General features: G+C 46.1%; 2 protein-coding genes across 4 annotated transcripts; one reads left to right on the top strand and one right to left on the bottom strand.

Annotated features, from left to right (window-relative positions):
* Positions 1 to 172: 172 nt before the first annotated feature.
* On the bottom strand, positions 173 to 13,617 carry pdcd6 (programmed cell death 6). The gene is made up of 6 exons (XM_088919698.1): positions 13,354 to 13,617; positions 7,375 to 7,436; positions 4,166 to 4,210; positions 3,108 to 3,266; positions 2,414 to 2,523; positions 173 to 1,831 (listed from the first exon to the last, which is right to left on the bottom strand). The coding sequence occupies exons 1-6, from the start codon at positions 13,425 to 13,427 to the stop codon at positions 1,733 to 1,735; spliced, it is 549 nt and encodes a 182-aa protein (XP_088775824.1). The 5' UTR covers positions 13,428 to 13,617; the 3' UTR covers positions 173 to 1,732.
* On the top strand, positions 13,155 to 18,759 carry pigm (phosphatidylinositol glycan anchor biosynthesis, class M). Of its 3 annotated transcripts, none has more exons than XM_088919696.1 (6): positions 13,155 to 13,269; positions 14,802 to 15,160; positions 15,509 to 16,011; positions 17,015 to 17,273; positions 17,701 to 17,802; positions 18,266 to 18,759. In XM_088919696.1, the coding sequence occupies exons 2-6, from the start codon at positions 14,978 to 14,980 to the stop codon at positions 18,431 to 18,433; spliced, it is 1,215 nt and encodes a 404-aa protein (XP_088775822.1). In that variant the 5' UTR covers positions 13,155 to 13,269; positions 14,802 to 14,977; the 3' UTR covers positions 18,434 to 18,759. The 3 variants fall into 3 exon arrangements, with proteins under 3 accessions (XP_088775822.1, XP_088775823.1, XP_088775821.1); XM_088919697.1 differs by lacking the exon at positions 13,155 to 13,269 and adding an exon at positions 13,710 to 13,785 and having other exon boundaries at positions 17,015 to 17,313; XM_088919695.1 differs by lacking the exon at positions 13,155 to 13,269 and adding an exon at positions 13,710 to 13,785.
* Positions 18,760 to 20,941: the final 2,182 nt, after the last annotated feature.

Genomic DNA, 20,941 nt, shown 5'->3' on the forward strand with positions numbered 1-20,941 from the left:
AATTGTCTGCAACCATCAACTACTCTGCTCTATGTGTAACTGTGAGAGAATTATTGTGTTGGGATGTAGTCAGTCTGTATTATGTTGTTTCTCAAGCTGCAGTCTTTAATTGGAGAAAAGATTTTATAAAACGAAGCAAAAATTAAAAACCTTGTAAGGAATACACACATACATGGTAATATTAACATTATTTTAATATACAAAATAAGTTGCATTCTATACCAGCTTTGTGGACTGTGAAAAATGAGATGATCTGCATTACATTCCATGTGCTCTAAAGTCCCATCTCCCTTTTTCATTCATGGACAAGGATAGTTTTGGCAACTTTGACAATTAAGGAGCTGTTTTGATTTACTTTGTCACTGTTGCAGCTCCAGGGCACCAAAGGCAAGTCTGACACCAGAGGAATGAGAGAGCTTTACAGGAATGATGAGTTCTGCGTTACAAAATGGTACTCCAACACCATTACAAAATAAACTGGCAATGTCCTGTTTACAACATCAAGACAGAAAGGGCCATTTCCACGTCCTGCAGGGCAGTTTAGTACAGATATGTTTCTGAATTTGCAGCATGTGTAGCATCCTGTAGCTACCACACAGACAACTACACAATCCCCCGACCTGCTGCATCTTCATTCATTCTACGAAACGGGTTCCTGTAGGACACTGGTTTATTGTGGGGAGAGTTCGGGTCCAGGAAGACTGCTCTGTCTTGGCATCAGAAGGAATCTCTCTGCTTTAGAGGACAGGTCAATAGACATGAACATAAATATATAGCTAAAACCATATACTATTTTAAGAGAGACCTGGGCTTGAAAAAAGCCCTCTTCAATTTTTTTTTTGCATTCTTTAGCACTTCCGCACAAATATCACTGTTCAGTCTGTCAATCTAAAACTTTCATCAAGTGCATAAGGAGTAACAGTTCTATATCTCATTGTGTCCTGACTGATCAGAGGAACAGGAGAAAGTACTGTTGCGTTTTCAGTCTATTTTGGCATTTATAGAGATTCTATTCCAAGTTCTTCAAAGCAACCTTTCAGTTAGTTGCTAGCAGTTTAAAACCTGCTGCTGTCTTGGGAGACCCCACTGAAGTCTTACTCACGTGTTTTTGTGACCATCAATTCATGCTTGTTTGCTGCCAACTCTCCCAGGATCATTTCTACATGATCTTATTTGGGGATCAGACCACTTCCTGCACAACTTTGCATTAAGTATTTTCGGAAAAAAAAACGAAGCAGCTGTACAGTTTAAGGCACCATGCATTACAAAATCATAAAACAAAGGCTTTACAAAAGCTTGAGCTACTTCTACTTGGCACTGTACTTTCTAATGTAGTATAATGTAAGTATCGTTTGTTAAAAAAAAGATTTGCTTCAGGATATGAACTAATGTAGTGAACTTAAAAGCAGGAATTATGTCTAAACATTACCTGCTTTCACCATGTGGATTTGAGACTGTGGGCCACTAGGATATAAAAGGCTCTGTGTCAGTTAGGGCCATGCTTCATGGGTGTAGGACAACATCTTCAGGACTGTATGCAATTAATTTTACAAGTGACATTCACAGCCTGAATCAGAACTATTAACATATTAGTAAATCAAATAAAAAGGAGCGATTCATCCTCAATTTCTCCGCCTCATCTGCAGTAAGAGAAGGGTAAGACAACATGGAAGACCTTTCTGGAACATCAGGCTGTCCACATGGTCAGTGGTCCAGGAATGGTGCTTTGCTATTATACAACATTGAGGACCATCGACAAGTACTGTTCATAAGACACCTGAATCCAGCCATCCTGATCTGTGTCGTACCTCCTGAACACATCCGTCAGTCTCTGCAAATGAAAGGTAAATGGATTTTAAAGTGTTGCGTTTATGGTGCAAATCTTTTTTAATTGATGTAGATCTTTTACATTTTTTGCAGAAAGAGCTAAACAGCTACACAAAACCGTTGTTTTCTGTAATTCACTGCAAACATGTTTTAATCATAGGTTTAAAACGTTACACTTTTTTCCAGCTGTCACCCATCAAAAGATGTTTAGCATACAAGAAGTAATCTTGCCTTAAATACATTAAGTAGGAACTTAAAGGCTATGGTACATATGCAGAATAGTCAATGCGGGAAACTTCAAGTAGTGAAGTATGAAACAAATATTCGTTTATTAGAATCACTTCAGAAGCACTGCGAACAGCATCTCAGCAATGAACAGGCGCTGCTTTAAACCTTTTCTTTTCTTAAAAATGTCAATACCTAATATTTCCTTCCCCCTGTTTTCAGTTTCCACAGTTCCTCTGCACTGATGGCTTAAAAAGTGTAGAATATGAAACCAGCATATGTACCATAGCTAGGGAGCATGTCTCCAGTAACTAACATACACAAAGACACAAACATTCCTAAAACGGACAAAGAAAGTCACCTGTAGGACAATGCAGCACTGAATGAAGTCGTCAAAAGCCACCTGTCCTTTTCTTTGTCTGTCAAACTTCTGAATGAGAATGTCATAAAACTGATCGGAGAGGCGATAACCTTGAGAGAATAAGCAGAGAAAATGTCAAATCACACAGGGTGCATGATGGTCTAGCTTCACACACTTCTAAAAGACACATTCATTGACGTTTCCTCCTCTCATAATCTTTAATCTCTCAAGTTTGAGCAGCTGCTCAATGAAACAGGTTTATAAGGTAAAGCCTAGCTGGATAGAAGACTCTAGACTGATAAAACAAATATTTAGCTCTTAGTGTTTAATGTCTTCCAACATCCATAGAACAACTGTGCAAGAGGATTAATAGTTTCCCTGTCTCCTTGAATGTTTTTCCAATTAACACAAGATTTGTATTTTTTTTTTACTAATAATGCTTAATTTACTAATAACAACAGCCATACTCCAAGTTTTAATTCCCCTGCAATTTTATATATGATGTCAAACATAATGAACAAATTTGCACCATTCATAAAGACCTGTAGACAAGTTGTAAAAATCAAATGTAAGTATTTTTTATACTGTTTTGACACTATATTCTAACACTTACAGGAATAAGTCAGGGAATGTCTTACAGATTACCACCAAGTATGAGCTTTACTTTGATAAATGAAAAGCACACATTTCTCACCGAATCCAGCCAGAGCTTGCTTAAGCTCGTTCTTGTCAATTAGTCCAGAGCTGTCTCTGTCGTATGTCCGGAAGATGTTCTGCCAGTCTGTGATGTATTTCCAGACGCCTGAAAACTCATTAAAATTCACTCCTCCTTTATTGTCCCTGTCAAACATGGCTAAATACAAAAAAGGGTGAAAATGAAATTAAATACAGTAATAAACTAATTTATATAGCAACTTTAAAAGACAGTATCTCAAAGCTCTTGACCTGATAAACCTCACTCAAAATTAAAAAACAAAAACAAAATATAAACCAAGTGCGCTCTGTTGGCAAGATTTATTTTGAGATAATTGATTTCACTTCACCAGAAATTCAAATTCAAGTTTCCTATACATAAATGCCATATTAGTCCCAAAATCCTCATTCACACAAAACACAATAGAAGAAGCACTATGGAATGAGGTTGTTAAAAATGCTTTCTTTTTAATTTCCAGTTACATTTTTAGTTATAGTTAGCGTTTTTGTTGGACCTTCAGCCAAAGTGTAAACTAAAGCAAAGTACAAACTCAGAAACACTTTCTGAAGCCTATGAATTGTTACTACTTTTCACTCTGCCCAAAAAGTGGCTTTGTCACAGGCAGTTCAGCGTTACAAAGCACAAAGCCACAGTTGTTGGTCTAAATGAAATCCCATGAATGTTCTAGTCGCTCCAGTTTTTCACCAAACGTAAGGCAAATCAAAGCTCTAACTTGACCTCAAAACGATAGTATGATGTTTTCTGGTATTTAAAATAATGTCACCCAGAGCAAAGATGTAACCCCCATTTTGTTTCGTGTTTTAAGTAAACCTGCATTTATTGTAAATTAAAATATATTCTTTTGGGATGACATGCAAACACATTTTTTTTACAGTCAAGTCAAAAAGGACTACTGTAAGCACATCTCCATCCTGCGGGGTAATCAGAAAACAGATCCGAAGACCAACACACAGACACTAACGCCCTCTCAAGAGGAAACAGAGTGGACAGCCCGGATTCCTTAACAGGTCACCAGTTTCTTGGAAATGACGACTTACATATGATTGATCGGACAGTCACTGGGTTAAAAGGTGTCCATGTACCTGAAGAAAAGGGCGAGAAAACAAAACCAGAAATATCAGTGCCTTCTGAAAACCAGAAGAATTACAAAACGCATCACACTATTGAGGAATACACACAGACTGAGGCACAGGCTAGGCCATCTTACCCTGAAGAGCAGAGTGAAAAACAAGCCAACTATGCTGTGAACTATGATTCATGGCCTAAACCATTCTGAGGGACTTATGTAGAGAAACATCTCATCAATAAGAGCTTCTACACTTTCTCCTATGAATGTTGTGTCTTCTCGAGTACAGTGCGTCTTCTAAGGTTGCTGTGAAATCAGCGTCTCTAGCACAGTATTAAAAGGAGGCAAATTAAGTTTTCAGTAACCTGGCCTTAACTCTCCACCAAATCAGCTGGCTTTTACTCTGTTGCGCAACTGTTGCCCAAGCCTTTAGCTTCAAAACAGCTCCTTCACTTGTCCACAGTCTTCTTCCTTTCATGTTTTGGAAAGTAGAAATAAACAACTATCATGACAAAATGTGTTTTTTTCTGGTCTCAGGTTTTGTTTTGCTCATGACAGATTAATACTTCTAATTCTTAAAAAAGAACAAGCTTTCAAGCTAAGCGAATAGCTATGAAAAATATGACCCTCAATTTATTGGAATAAACTTTCTGCTTGATCGAACAGGACAAACAAAACTCTCTTGCTCAAGAGAGCCAAGCCTGACTTCAAAGCTGGATGAGACTGAAAACAGTCATGAATTACCCGAAATCCACCCAGACTGGGAGCTGGGGGCCAGTTTATTCTGTACTAACCCCCTGTGAGTTAAGACACACTGCAAATCATAACGGGTACTAAATCATATTAAAAATGGGAGGCACTCTTAAGCACAAAGCATGCAAGTGTTAATGGCCATTTCTGTGACAGCTTGAATATTTCCACCACAAAATAACTAAACAAGGACCTCCTGTGTCCAGCAACACAAGAGTGTTCAGTTCACTCCACTCTGAAGCAGCGCTCACGGAAAAGACAGCAGCACCCAAAGCCAACAGAAACACTTCGCTCTGGGTTCCTCACAGGGCAGCTGGAGGCTCAACAACAAAGCAGGGACACAACGCTTCATTGTATCACTCCTGCATGAAATCTTCTGCAGATATCTGAAGACAACAAGAAGAATAAACTGCAGAGCCAGCTTTTCAAAAGCTAATCAGAACACTATCCATCCATTTTCTAATCACTTCTTCCAATTGAGGGCTGGGGGGAGCCAGAGCCTCTCCCGGCAAGCAACAGGCGCAAGGCAGGGTACACCCTGGACAGGACGCCAGTCCATCACAGGGCAGACACACACACTCACCCTGGACAGGACGCCAGTCCATCACAGGGCAGACACACACACTCACCCTGGACAGGACGCCAGTCCATCACAGGACACACACACACTCACCCTGGACAGGACGCCAGTCCATCACAGGGCAGACACACACACACACCCTGGACAGGACGCCAGTCCATCACAGGACACACACACACTCACCCTGGGCAGGACGCCAGTCCATCACAGGGCAGACACACACACTCACCCTGGACAGGACGCCAGTCCATCACAGGGCAGACACACACACACACCCTGGACAGGACGCCAGTCCATCACAGGGCAGACACACACACACACCCTGGACAGGACGCCAGTCCATCACAGGGCAGACACACACACACACCCTGGACAGGACGCCAGTCCATCACAGGGCACAGACACACACACTCACCCTGGACAGGACGCCAGTCCATCACAGGGCAGACACACACACTCACCCTGGACAGGACGCCAGTCCATCACAGGGCAGACACACACACTCACCCTGGACAGGACGCCAGTCCATCACAGGACACACACACACTCACCCTGGGCAGGACGCCAGTCCATCACAGGGCAGACACACACACACACCCTGGACAGGACGCCAGTCCATCACAGGGCAGATACACACACTCACCCTGGACAGGACGCCAGTCCATCACAGGGCAGATACACACACTCACCCTGGACAGGACGCCAGTCCATCACAGGGCAGATACACACACTCACCCTGGACAGGACGCCAGTCCATCACAGGACAGACACACACACTCACCCTGGGCAGGACGCCAGTCCATCACAGGACAGACACACACACTCACCCTGGGCAGGACGCCAGTCCATCACAGGGCAGACACACACACTCACCCTGGACAGGACGCCAGTCCATCACAGGGCAGATACACACACTCACCCTGGGCAGGACACCAGTCCAGCACAGGGGACATACACACACAGAGACACCGAGGGCCAATTTCCCTGGAAGCGAATTAACCTCTAATTTTGACACTGCGAGAGTAATATTCAGATATAGCTTCTTCAATGCTCCCACTACTCTCTGAGAAAAGTCATGGCTCCTGCTCTCAGGTTTAAAAGCACATCAACAGTGTATCTGTGAGCCATTCTTCATACAACATCCAGTTCTTCTCATTCTAGATATTTCGTCAAGGGCCCCTCCTATTTAACACTGTACAGGCCATCAGGAATTTCACACACTCGCAGCTGATTATCCCTTAGTCACATGTTTACTGGTTTTATCAGGGTCACACTATTATCAATAAGCATTTCCAAGGTTACTACATAGCACCCAGTAGCAACAACTGAATTCACAAAGAAAAAAAAAACATACTACGTGGTATAGCATCTTCCCTTAGGTTCTGAAGCTATATTATACACGATGGAAAAGGGTTGGGAACAATCAATACTTTACTTTGTCTGGGTGTTTCTCTCCCCCCCCCTTACTTGGATCAATAATAAGAGATAAACTGAATAAAGAGGCACAGATTACGCGTCAACAGCACATACGATACTGATGCTACAGAAACAGATGCTGACATGTACAATAGTGTCGCCCAGTTCATGCCAAAGTGAAAATGATACATTTGCTGTCAGGTTACAGGACAGTTATGCTGAGCTACGTAAAAAATGTCCCTCTTCCTCTACACTGCCGACACATGAGCGCCCTTATACCGACCTGCGTCTCAGCTATCTCATTCTAACCAGCAATCAGGCTATTCATCTCATCTCTCCGGACGTTTCTAACTCTAACTAAAATAAATACAAACATACGATACACACGGTTTGGTTTCAATGAGTCGATAATGATATTCGAAATTTAAACTTACCATTTGATAAAGCTTGCTGAAGCTCTGTGTCCGATATTGACCCACTCCGATCTTTATCCACTCTGCAAGGATTAAAAAGGATAATATTGACAAGGCAGAAGGAGAGAACAATGCAATAGCTCTTCCGTTTTCCCGCAGGTGAGTGACATTGCCAAAGAGCTGTGATGGTGTTCAGGCTGCTGGATGCCACAGGAAGGCAGGAGCGTACAGTATGTGGCTGCCTCGCTTACTCTTGGGCATCTGCATTTAACCAGGTTAGACTGAGGTCAGTCAGCGAGCAGTTCCCTCCTCGTGTGGCACAGAAGCGAAGTGTACTGTACACACAAGGCCAGACGTACAGGGGGGCCTTGCCCTGGCCAGTCTCTATCTGCTCCATCTGAAGCCCTTTCTCTACAGGCCATGTCTTCGCTGTTCTGCAGAGCTTGTTTCCCCAGGCTCACGCACAAGCAGACAGCAATGGGCAAAACCGCCATGCTGTCCCAGGCAAAGCCACTCCAGCCTCAGTCCAGGGATATTGTGAGGTTTATTTTCAGCATTACTCTCCACTCCATGTCTTTACTGTCCCCGCTTCCAGACTCTCCAGGTTTACCGGTGCAAGCCTGGACTGCGCTGTTCACTGCAGGCATGTCCAGAACTAATCTGATGACCCCCAGACCAGTATGATCACTTTCTGATTACCACGACGAGAATCTAGAGCTGGACAGCTGGACAACGACCCCTTACTCTCCACTCTACTTTACTGTAACAGGTAAGGTGCTACTCGTTACTAAACCTTCTACTTATCCATTCAATTGTTGGAGAAGTTACTTGTAGCAGAATCCTGCACTGCACTGGAAGTAGCAGGCTGGGCAGTCTCGATCTACAGAACACCCTTGAACTGAAGGCCATCCAAGCCTAGCAGCTTTACTCCAATCACTAGTCAGACACACTGACCGGCCCTGCAGGTCCAGGACTGGACACCCTGCAGACACACTGACCGGCCCTGCAGGTCCAGCACTGGACACCCTGCAGACACACTGACCGGCCCTGCAGGACCAGGACTGGACACCCTGCAGACACACTGACCGGCCCTGCAGGACCAGGACTGGACACCCTGCAGACACACTGACCGGCCCTGCAGGTCCAGGACTGGACACCCTGCAGACACACTGACCGGCCCTGCAGGTCCAGGACTGGACACCCTGCAGACACACTGACCGGCCCTGCAGGTCCAGGACTGGACATCCTGCAGACACACTGACCGGCCCTGCAGGTCCAGGACTGTCAACCTAAGAGTAACATACCTACCAACCATGCCTAACAACATGAACAGCCAGTGACATGGTAGAGATAGATGACCTCTACTGTTCCGTCTGTTTTGTCAGCAGTTCACTGTTACACCTTATGAAGGTAAAGTACATTTACAGGTCTTTTTTTACAATTCTGCAGATAACAGCTATCACACTAATAGGTGTAGACCTGCATCACAGGCAAGCACAGTGACAGATCCTCTCTCACAGCTGGTATGAAAATACTGAGCTATGAAAAAACCTGCAGGACTGGATTGACTACTGTGACGTCCTGGTAACCAGCTACTGTAACTTTCTGTCCTTAACTTTCTGTTATTTTTACGGAAACTCTCTCTTTCATAAAAATTGGAGTTACTGGTGCGAGTCGTTGTTGTGACTAAAAACAGCTCTGGGGCTGCACTGGTACCCCTGCTCATCGCAGGCAGGTGAAGTGCAAGATAAATCTAGGAGCATTTAAACAGTTTTGCCTGGGGTAGAATAGGTGACGTCAAAAGTATTTCATTTGACTAGTGGTGACAGACAATGATATAGGTAAACCACTGTGTAGCCTTATTTCAGGACTGCAGGGTAACACTTCATGATATGGGGAATAATTTGCTATGTTAAACTTGAAACCAAAAGAAGGCAATTTCATTCCTACAATCTGGCTCACAGAGTAGGAACGTAACTTGCACAGAAGTATCTGTCTTCGCCTGCGTACACACGGGAGCAAGTGTGTTTATTCAAATACAGCTTTTTATTTTTCACCTTGCTCATAAAATTAGCAGGAACCCCCCCCCCCCTGGTATCAGCATCACCAGCTCCAAAACGATGTCTGGTTTTGCCCCATGATTCAGTTGAGACTCTCTCAGAGGCTGAGTGACTCACTTGACGTTTGACCACGCCACAGTGCCGGTCACGTGACACAAGGCGTCCAGGCAACGCAACGTGTTGTGGCACAACTAAGCACTTCAGTGTGTGGCCAAACCAAGAAGTATGCGGGTGGAGACGAGGTTAAACATTTATTTGGGGGAACATTTTATTTTCCTTGGAGTGCTCACTGCTTCACAGTGGGTGTGTCATTTTCCCCTTACAGTAGCTTACACACCGTGGAAAAAACGTGCAGGGCCTCAGGGTATAATAGGTCCGTGAGTCTTTCCCAACACGAGCCGGCAACAAAGATCAACTTTGTACGGTTTTTGCTCGCTCTTCAGGGATACGAACAAGGCAACCTAAGTGCAGTATTAGAGCACACAGACACTCTGTGCAAGGAGCTCTGTGATGTACTGTAGTGATAGAGGCATCCACACGGACAAATAAGAGAACCGCGAAGAAGAAAGAGATACCATTTCCTCCAGTTGTATGCTTTTTGCTTTTTAAATCTGGTACTGTACACAGCACTTTCATCTCGATGGTCCCACAACTTCAGCCACTTCAGACACGCGGGCAACCCATTTGACACGATCTATAAAAAAGGCCAACAGAGACTCTTCTTTCTTAGAAAACTCAGCTACTTTAAGGTGGATAAAACCATCCTTAAGACTTTTCTACAAATCATTCATTGAAAGCGTCTTAACATGCTGCTTCACTTGTTGGTTTGGCAACATGAGTACCGGTAATTGTAACAGGCTTGGTAAGTAAGTGAATATAAGTGGCAAAATAATCAGGAATAATCAAACCAACTTAAGCATCCTTTACAAACAGACGGTGACTAAGAAAGCCAAAAGCATCAGGGAGTGTGTGTCTCACCCCCTCCATTGTGAATTCACACTTCTCCCATCTGGGAGACGCCTCTGTGCCCTCAGGTGTAAAACCAAGAGACTCAGGAAATCTTTCATTCCCACTGCAATCACACTCTTAAACAATGCAGAGTCACTACCTTGTCTCTTGCTTCTCTTTTCTCCTGTAATACTACTGCATTCTCTTCCCTTTTGATGATGTGTATTTGTCATTGTGTTGTGTTTTGACTGTGCTGTAAAACAAACTTCCCCTAGGGGACAATAAAGCTTGAATTGAATTGAATTTTACGCACTGACTAGCTTGTATGTAAAACTGTGCTGTTTGCTGTCCATCTTGAATATGTTACACAACATGCTGGCCTTGCAACACATCCCATGACAATCAGGAACTTGCAGACAGTAACAACCTGCACAGTGCGTTTCCACTTCTGTCCACTGTGACTGCTTGACGACGTCGCAGTACAGTCATAGGTTCACATGTGACGGGTTAACAGCATCAGTCCCTGCCCTGCTTTCAGATGCACCCCGATATTAAACACAGGACCTCCAACAGCATCTGCTGGAAGTATTTTAAATATATATATACTGATGGAAAAAAGAAACGCAACACCTCCTCCTCCACACTCTGGGCCTCCCGTCTACGTGGAACAGGCTGAAGAGTGACTCATCCGTGAAGAGGACCTGATGCCGCTGCTGACGAGTCCATCGCAGCCTCTGTCTGGCCCAAGCCAGTCGGGGTGATGTCTAGGAGGTGTGAGCAGAGGGCCTCTGACAGGTCGCCCTGCTCTAAGGCCAGCAGCATGGAGCCTCACTGTCCTGTCACTGGTGCGGGCGTTGTGTCTGCTGGCAGTTTCAGCAGCAGTACGGGGAGCAGATCTGAAACGATCTCTCAGATAGACCAGTTTGATGCGTCGGTCCTGCTCTGGTGTGGTCACTCGAGGGCGACAGGATCTTGGACGGTCATCTGGCCTGCCGGTCTGCTGTAACCTTCTCTGTAGTCGGGAGACAGTGAAGCGGTTTACTCCATAGTGTCTGGCAGCGCTGGCACATGACAGGCCTGCCTGCAGCATGCCAATGGCCCTCTCCCTTGCTTCTGGTGACATTCGAGGCATTATGGAATCCACAAAAAATGACTTTTTCTTGCAGTGACCTAAGCTTTGAATTAAAAAGCCTTTCAAAGGTGACCTGATCAGGCATTGTTCCACCTGGGCCTCTTTGGGTAAAAGTGCACCAAACGAGCTGTCGTGTGATTGGCAAGTTGCAATGCCTCACTGCACAAGCTGTACTGCTGGTCAGAGGGCTTAAAACAAATGGACAACTTTTTGTGAAAGTACATCAGCTATAAGTATAGTATTCTAATTCCAGAAAATGCTGCGATTCTTTTTTCCATCTATATATTTCAGTATTGCGTGCCTTAATCCGGGGTTCCCAGATGGTTTTCTTCCAGCTGAGTTGCCCCTTACATCACTGGCTCATCAGCTTTGATTGAACGGAACTGATTACTTTCAGCACTTCAACGTGTAATAGCGTCCTTTTAACTAACCCCTTCAGAGAAAGGACTCAAAAACATTCATGTTCAGGTGGCACGGTGGCCCAGTGGTCAGCACTTTCCTCCAGGTGCTCTGGTTTGCCCCCACAGTCCAAAGACCTGCTGGTAGGTTAACTGGCTTCTTGGACCCCGGTGTGAGAGTGTGTCTGTGCCCTGTGATGGACTGGCACCCCACCCAGGGTGTACCCCATCTTGCGCCCCTGGCTTGCCTGGCTCCCCGGTGTGACCCTGCTACTGGATAAAGTAGTGAAAAAAAAGGATGGATGTCCATCCTCTCTGAGTCAATGAAGTAACTGGCAGCTGTGCAGGCATGAAAAACTGACACCAAGCAACTCCTGATGACGACTGACGAGCAGCGCCGCCCTCCCTTCCTTTAGAAACCCGACAGAAGCAAGATGAGCAGCGATACCTTTCAGATAAAGTACCATCAGAGCTGCATAAAGATGCGTAAATGACCACAGTTTGCTCTGATTTCTGAAATTCCTTGATTCAATTCAGTCCCAAGGCCAGAGTAAATGTAATTAGAACATCCCCTCCGATGTTTAGACACGGATCACGGAGATCCTGCAGCACCTAGGATTTCAACCTGAGGAGCCCATCTCCACTTCTAGCGGGCCTGAAGTCACGGGCTTTCTGTTCCACCTGAGCTCTCAGTTAGGAGAGCAGGACTAATTCTCCAGTTAACTGCACAATTGTCACACATCGCGCCAGCCCCCAAGTTGTTTTTATTGACAGCCCTACCTTTCATGAACTTATTAAAGTTCCAGTGACCAGAGTTAAAAGACCCTTAAAAACCATGTAAAATCTAACTAAGGACTAACTGTGTGATTGATTATTCAGGTCGAAACTAAATCCAGGAGATAGCAGACTAGTCCCACACCCCAGGTGATGTAAGGTCATCTCCCTGCATATTTCGGTAGTTAAGAAGTAACCTGCCGTGAAATCAACTAACCCTGCCAGTAAACCTCACGTCCCGTGGCTTCAGAGACCAGTGTTTGTACTGACAACACGGCAGGGCCTTGCACAGTACTGTACGTGTCCGCGGAGCCCACGGAAATCCCCAGCGATCAAGCCTGCCTCATCCGTTGGAGCGATAAGAAACGGCACCCGCTGGCAAGTCACCGCTGACAGACGGGCGCCCACCATACAGCAAAGCACACCAGAGCAAAAGAACAACGCGCCTGTGACACGTCGGTCAGGGGAGATCAGGCAATCCACCGACTGCACCCACACGGGTCCCCGTTCACCGGCACCGCTTCGTGAAAGCGCTCACATCAGCACGGCGACCAGGCCGCCTCGCTTGAAACACGTCCAGAAAAACACGGAAACCGAATAAACGGTACGTGGGACAGACCCATCTCCACGTAAATCGTGTCGTCCTTTTTTTTTTTTTTTTTTGGGGGGGTTGTTTTACATTTCTTACCTCTGAAATATGTTCCACAGGAAACCTTGATCGGGCGGGGTGTTGTACTGCGACGGTCGATACTGATATGCCATTCTAGGATATTTTTGTCTTTGAGTTGTTCTTTAAGATTTCTTCCAAGATGAAACAGACACTTCTCTCTGTCCCTCAGGCAGGCTTCCCCAGATTCACAGTGGCGCTCCGCACTGACCCGGACCCACACAGTGGCGTGTCACCACTTCCCCCAGGGCGTCACGGGCGTGACGTCATTTCCTCCCGCCCCCCTCGGTGCCGCCCACCGGGCGTCACGGGAGCCTCTCGGTTGCCGCGGCGACAGAGGAGCGACGCTCTCGCGGTTAACCGTCACGTGCCACGCCAGCACGGTGACTTCCGCGTTGTGTCACTTCCTGGTGCTGGAAATTGCGGCTCTCGATAAAAATCGGTGAATCCGAGGTATCTCGCCGGTTTTTCTTTAAATGTCTGATTGTCTTTGAAGCGTTATCCTGGCCGTTTATTTAGAGTGAAGGCAAATAGTTTATCTTAGAGTACGCTGTGTGCAATAAAGCTACAGTTAGTTGTAGCGCTGTCAGCTGCAAAGGGGTGAGACACCTTAGTTACATTTATCCGATATAAACAGACTCCACACGTGTAATATCAGTAATTTACTTTATAATCTCATCTGAGTGTGTAACAGCAAGTTTTTAACTGCAGTCGATAAAAGGGTGAATCTTCTTTTTATATATAAAGCGGCGATAGACTGCAGTGAAAATCGCATCGTAATGTATCATTATTCTTCAAAATAAGATATAGATAAGATCACTTTATTGGCCATATACAATTTCTTGTATGAGGAATTTGTCTTTTCGCAGACCCCAGCTTGCTCTCCATGAGACACACAGACAGAGAGAGAAGCTTGGGGTCAGAGCACAGGCTCAGCCATTTATACAGCGCCCCTGGAGCAGCTGGGGTTAAGGGCCTTGCTCAGGGGCCCAACAGAGTAGGATTCCTCTGCCGGCCGCAGGATTTGAACCAGCAACCTTCCAGCCACAGGCGCAGATCCTGAGCCACAGAGCCACCGCCCCGCCCTAGCACGTCTGCACTCATGTCAAATGATGTAATTTGTTATACACATAATTTAAAGTAGAAGAGCTAGAGATACTTCGCTCGTTCCGATCAGCTGAAGAGTTTGTCAGGACTGATACAGCACAGGTCCGCATTCTTCAGCGGCATTGTTTGTGTTTTGACAAGTTCAACGTTGGTCTCCCTTAGTGGCCATTTATTTCACAAGTTCCAGTGCTCTCACAGACCTGGCGGCTTGAGGGGGGAACTGCCCCCACTTGGACGGGAAATTGAAAAGGTTTTTAAAGCAGATCCGTGTCAAGACATCGCCCCCCCTTCGAGGTGTGGCTGATTGTAGAGCCATGAACCGGTCTGTGCTTTATTTAACAACTTTTGGTATTACTTTTCAGATGCCATGATGTCCTCTGGAATCGTATGTGGTGGTAAAACATTTTGGCTTAAATTAGGAAACTCCGACAGTGACGGGAACTTGTGGGAATCTTGTTCTCTTGCTTGAAGAGCCTAGAACTCCCCCGGGAGTGTGGTGCGCCCCCCTGGGAGAGCAGGGCGAAATTGCTGCTGTCCGATGGCCGCCTTCAGGGACTGGACCACCGCCCTGCTTCTGAAGAAGGGAGCGCTGTTTGGCACAGCGTACGTGATGAGGATCCTTCTAGTCTTCTATGGGATGTATCAGGACAAGGTCATGGTGGTGAAATACACCGACGTCGACTACCATGTTTTCACAGATGCCTCACGATTCGTCACCCAGGTTTGTACGCAGAAGCGTTGTGCATTTTAATGAACACGCATGCATTTGTCGAGTTTGAAACAAGTAGTTATGATATTAAAATACTACTTGTAATTATGACTTGATTGCTGATCCTTGGGTATATTACTTACTCAATGTTTTTACTGAACTTGTCTCACTGAAATGATCCATTTTCCGCCTGATCCATGATAATCTAAAGGCTAATCGCCCTGGTAACATTTACAGAGATCGCTACAGGGAAACTGCCTTTTGCATTTTGAGACGTTTTCTTTTGTCGTCGTTCTGTAGCCTGCAGAAGCTCTGCCGTGTTTCTCCCGCCACCTGAACGCTCCTGCCTTGCTTTCCCAGGGCTCTTCCCCCTATAAGAGGGCCACGTACCGCTACACCCCTTTGCTGGCCTGGATTCTCACCCCCAACGTTTACGTCGCCGCGGTGTTCGGGAAGCTGCTGTTTGTGACGTGCGACGTCCTCTCCGCCCTGCTGCTGCACGAGCTCCTGCGGCTCCGGGGGCTGGGCAGCCCGGCGGCCTGCCGCTACTGCGCCCTGTGGCTGCTCAACCCCCTGCCCATGGGCGTCTCCAGCCGGGGGAACGCCGAGTCCCTGCTGGCGGTGCTGGTGGTCGCCACTCTGTACCTGCTGGAGCGGGGCCGCCTGAGCCGGGCCGCGCTGTGCTACGGGCTGGCGGTGCACATGAAGATCTACCCGGCGACCTACGCCATTCCCATCGCCCTGTCGCTGCAGAGACGGCCCGCCCCCACGCTGCTCTCCGGGCTCCTGAGCAGAGACCTGCTCCTGTTCGCGGCCGTGGCTGGGGCAACGTTCTGTGGGCTCGGCCTGGTGTTTTATCACATGTGAGTTTGAGGTCCGCCCCCCGACGCGACCCCGGTGCAGGGAATGGTGAGAGGCCCCCGAGGGAGCCAGCGCAGGCTCTGAGACGCGTTCCCGCTGCTTTCAATAGAGGAATGACAGCAGCACCGTTCCCTGCGGTTCGTCAGCCATCGGCATCTCCGGGATGGATTACGCTCCTTGGAAGAATTCCCTGAGCTTGTGGAGCTAGTGCCGCCTTCTGTCTCTTGTTAAAGCTGGGCTCGCCGAGATTGTAAACGTCTTTCTTCTTGTAGAGTTTTGCGGTGTTGAGCCTGCCCGAGCCAGAGACCACAGGAATACAGTGTCTGAGGGGGTTAGCTGTGACGTTGCGCGTCGGCTGTAGAGGGACATGTAAAGGTCAATTCCATGCTGGATAACGGAAAGGAGAAACAATATTTCGGCTGTTGAGACGTCTTCAGGGGTGCAGGAGTGCCTTCTTCAGGCGGCTCCGAACCGTTGTGTTAGAATTGGCCTTTACCTGTTCCTTCACAGAAACACAGCGATTGACTCTAGCTTCTGAATGGAATGGATTGTGGAAGAACAGCCTGAGTAAACCAGAAGTGTGCTGGAGACGATCCTGCAAGGCCAGTTCTGCGTCTCTCTCTCTCTCTGCGCGATCCTGGATCTTTACCAGCTTGATGCCGATGGCCCTCAGGCGGGAGGGTGGATGAGAAAGAGATGTCCACTGGGAAATAACCCAGAGAGCTGTCTGTTCAGTTGTCTTTGTAATACCCAAGACCCACGCACTGTCGGGCTGTGACAGGGTCTATCTGTTGAGAAATGAGACTTCGGCGAGGACATCCAGTCGATGCCTTGAACTGTGCTATATTAGGCATGTGCCTTGTTGATCCAGAAACGCAAAGAAGAAATGATTTGGAAAGAACTGTTTTGGGAAGTTCCAGATGGCGTTCTGCCCAGCTGGGGCTCAGGGGTTCTGTTCTCTGGTTTCACCCGTTTTTCTCTCTCTGTGGCCTGTTTTTGTCGAAGGTATGGCTGGGACTTTGTGGAGCACACGTACCTGTACCACGTGACCAGGAGAGACATCCGCCACAACTTCTCGGCCTACTTCTACATGCTGTACCTGACGGCGGAGAGCCGGGCCAGCCTGGCTCTGGGGCTGGCCGCCTTCCTGCCCCAGCTGGTGCTGCTGCTGCTGACCTCGCTGGCCTTCCACCCTGACCTGGCCTTCTGCTGCTTCCTGCACACCGCCGTCTTCGTCAGCTTCAACAAAGTCTGCACTTCCCAGGTCTCGGGCCCTGGCTGTTTTGTCTCATCACATGACCTCTGTAAATGAGTGTGCCGGCATGTTCCTTGCTTTGCTCGAGGCAGTTTTCCGATGTGAAACTGCGTGCATTTCTTAATGAGAGCGCCCTTAGTCCCTGGTGACACTGGCTGTTCTGTTTGCTTTGGATTTAAAAAGTCTCGTAGCTCAAACTAAAGCGACCAGTGTGTCCACTAAACTACCTGACAGAGATCGTGTGAATTATCCGCAGAGAAAACGCATTTGTTCTTGGAAATGGTGGGACTGAAATGACTCACAAAGGATAACTCACAGTAATCTGTGTTGTATGTTTGTTTTGAAACTGTTTATATTGGTAAAGGAAGCTGAATAATTTCCCACTGATCGTCCTGTAATGACCTTTGTCCTGTGTCCTGTTTTTTTTTGTCTGTAGTACTTCCTTTGGTACCTGTGCCTGCTGCCTCTGGTTCTCCCCTGCCTGACGTTATCACTCAAGCAAGGACTGGGGCTCCTTGGCCTGTGGTTTGTTGGTCAGGTAACAGCTACCTTACATAATTGCATAATTCTAAGACTATTATAATTTATATATGAACATTAAGGTTAAGTAAAGAAATATTCAAACAGATCATTTTATATGGCGTATTGCATTTGTGTTCATCTCTCCGATACAGAGAATATGTTATGAGATATGTTCCCTCTGTGAGTTATCCTCGATAAAGAAATGCATAATAAGGAATGCAGGTTTTGTTACTGCTGATGTATTTATTTTTCCAGTTGCTGGCTTACGTGAGAACAATCTAGTACATTTGTAAAATACATGCCAAACTTAAGAAGTCCTGATCAAATGTCTGTTTGAAAAATCCCAGTAATACTTTCAAATGAAATGATGTCAGAAAAGTAAAGAAACAGATTGTTGTTTTGCTTAGTTTGGTCTCTGCTCTCTTCTCAGGCCCAGAGCTGGTTGCCAGGCTCTCAAGACTGCTCTCTTTTTCTTGCAGGCCCTGTGGCTGGCACCTGCGTATTATCTGGAATTTGAAGGGGACAATACATTTGTTCTCATCTGGCTGGCTGGACTGTTGTTTCTCGTCATTAATTCGTTTATACTCGTGCAGATTATCTCCCACTATAAGCCAGAGATCACCCAGCAGAAAGTTAAATCACACTGACTCGAAGGCGTCCTGTAGGTTGAACAGGGTTATACTGATTTATTTGGAGGTCACACATGTAGGGTGTTCATACAGATGTCTTGGCTAATTTCTACTCTGTACTCTTACCATCTACCAGTTGAAGTGATTTCTCACTCTGATGTGCTGCACTGCCCTTTAGGGTGGAAAGAGCTAAAATGCAAGTTATTGTAATAATGAAATGTGTGCAGCGAGTGAAACTCCGAAGACAGAGGAGCAGCGCTCAGCCCCACTAGGTCAGCCTCCAAAACGTAAAATAGCTAAAATAAAATTGAGAAAAAAAAACATTAAAAAACCCTAAAACAAAATAGCTGCAACCACTATTGGTCTGTCTTGGCTTTCCAAAAAAGTGTTTTTCAAGGAAATTGATGAGGTATGTTTATGCTTTGTTTTCCGTTTGGTGTGTGGTGTCTTCTCTATGGACACGAAGCTCATCCCCTTTGGCGTAACGCCCCCTTCCGTTCGATTGAAGGATCATGCCGCCCGCTACTGCCATCTAGTGGTTGAAAGAGGAAGGGAAGAAGAGGGGTTGTGTCCTTGGCTGTGAAGTCACCGGCGTATGGGCACGTCTCAATGCCAGGCGTTCAGAGCAAGACACTGAAGCAAACCCTTGTCTTTCACTCCAGCTTAACTCACCACAAGTCAGCTGAGTGGTTAGTAATTGAACTGAAGCAGGTTAACTGATTTCCCCAGTTTCTGGTGCTGATGAGGTAAAGAAACGTAAACTCTACAGCTATGCAGCCACCCAGGACTGGAGTTAAGATGAGAAGACTTATTGCCCCCTGCGGGAAATTTTTCGGGACAAACAGCACTTCTGCACATTTAAATATAATGCAGAAAAAAAACACACATTGCACATTACTCCTGTATAACACATAACGACATACAACATTTATAACGCATTACAAAACATTGCACACAAGTGGAGTGTAAAGGTCAGAATTTGTGTTTATCCTTGCCATTTGCGTGGACAGCTGTAATGGACAGTGGAACAAAGGAGTGTTTGTATCTGTTTGACTTGCATTTGGGAACCCTAAAGCGTTTGACAGAAGGAAGAAGTTGGTCTTCAGGATTGAGGATGCGGGAAGGATCTGATATAATTTTTTTTCTGCCTGTTTGATTATGTTTATTTTAAAGATTGTCTGCAGGGAGGGGTGCTGCTTGGATGAGACAGGTAATTTGCGATCCTGATTGAACTGACAAATTACTGATAAGATGGGCACTGTTCTGTTACCGTGTTGGCTTGTTAATAATAATAATGAATTAATAATCATAATAGGAAATGTCATTTTTCAGCCCTACTGTACTACCTCATTCTGATCTAGTCCTCTAGTTACTCAGCATAGTTAGGATTTTGTTTTAACTGTGGGTACAGTTGGGATGCTTTAACAGTTAAAAACAACTCTTCTGTGTACAGGAGCATTTTTTCCCACTCCAATGTTTAATAATTTGAGCGATGCTGTTGTGCCACTAAGTTTTTCCGCACTTGTGCGGCGCAGGCTATATTTTGAACTTTTCTCTCGCTCCTCTTTCCTTGCCCACTCGTCCTCAGAGGGTGGGCGGTGAGGAAAAGCCAGGGTTTGGGGGCGCAGTGGGAGAGAATCAGGGGGTATCACTGGGCGCAAACGCACACTGGAGGAAATTCAGATACGCCGGCTCACCCGGAAACGTGTCCCCGGACTGGGTGGAAAGGGCGCCTGGACACTGCTGGGATGAACATGCGGGTGTGGCTGATCTGGCCTCGGACCTTGGACCCCAGCCGCCCCACCTGCCACGACTCCGTGCCGGCGCCTGTAAGAGCGGGAGAGGGGGGCACGCTGCTGTCCCTCAGACCGCCATGAGGGGGCAGTCAAGGTCAGGAAACCGGAGAGCGTCGCATCCTGTGATAAACCTATTTTATATTAATGGAGAAAAACGTTAAATATATTAAACTAAATGATTAGATTCTTTTTCACACATTTGATGAAAACAAAAAACAGGGTTTAAGACTGAGTTTGAGAAAAGCTGAAGTTCCATAAAAGGCAAAAAATGGATTTTGGGACTCAGTGTGTGTATTCACATTAATAATAATAATAATAATTGCTTACACTTATATAGCACTTTTCTGGACACTCCACTCAAAGCGCTTTACAGGTCATGGGGATCCCCTCCACCACCACCAGTATGCAGCCCCACCTGGATGATGGGACGGCAGCCATAGCGCGCCAGTACACTCACCACACACCAGCTCTCAGTGGGGAGGAGAACAGAGTGATGAAGCCAGTTCATAGATTAAATTATAAAATGACAGATTAAATGATAAGTAATGATAAAAAAAACCTATACTTGGTCCTTCAAATTATAATACTGCTACTAGATAGATACTTTATTGATCCCATGAGGGAAATTGCAGTAATACACAACTACGATATGTAACCGTTGTTAATCACATATCATAGTAGCAGAGCAACAGTAACTAAACACTATATATACAGTATGCCCACCGAACGG

This window comes from Atractosteus spatula, chromosome 6 (genome assembly GCF_055471065.1).
Source record: "Atractosteus spatula isolate fAtrSpa1 chromosome 6, fAtrSpa1.hap1, whole genome shotgun sequence".
Lineage (NCBI taxonomy): Eukaryota > Metazoa > Chordata > Actinopteri > Semionotiformes > Lepisosteidae > Atractosteus > Atractosteus spatula.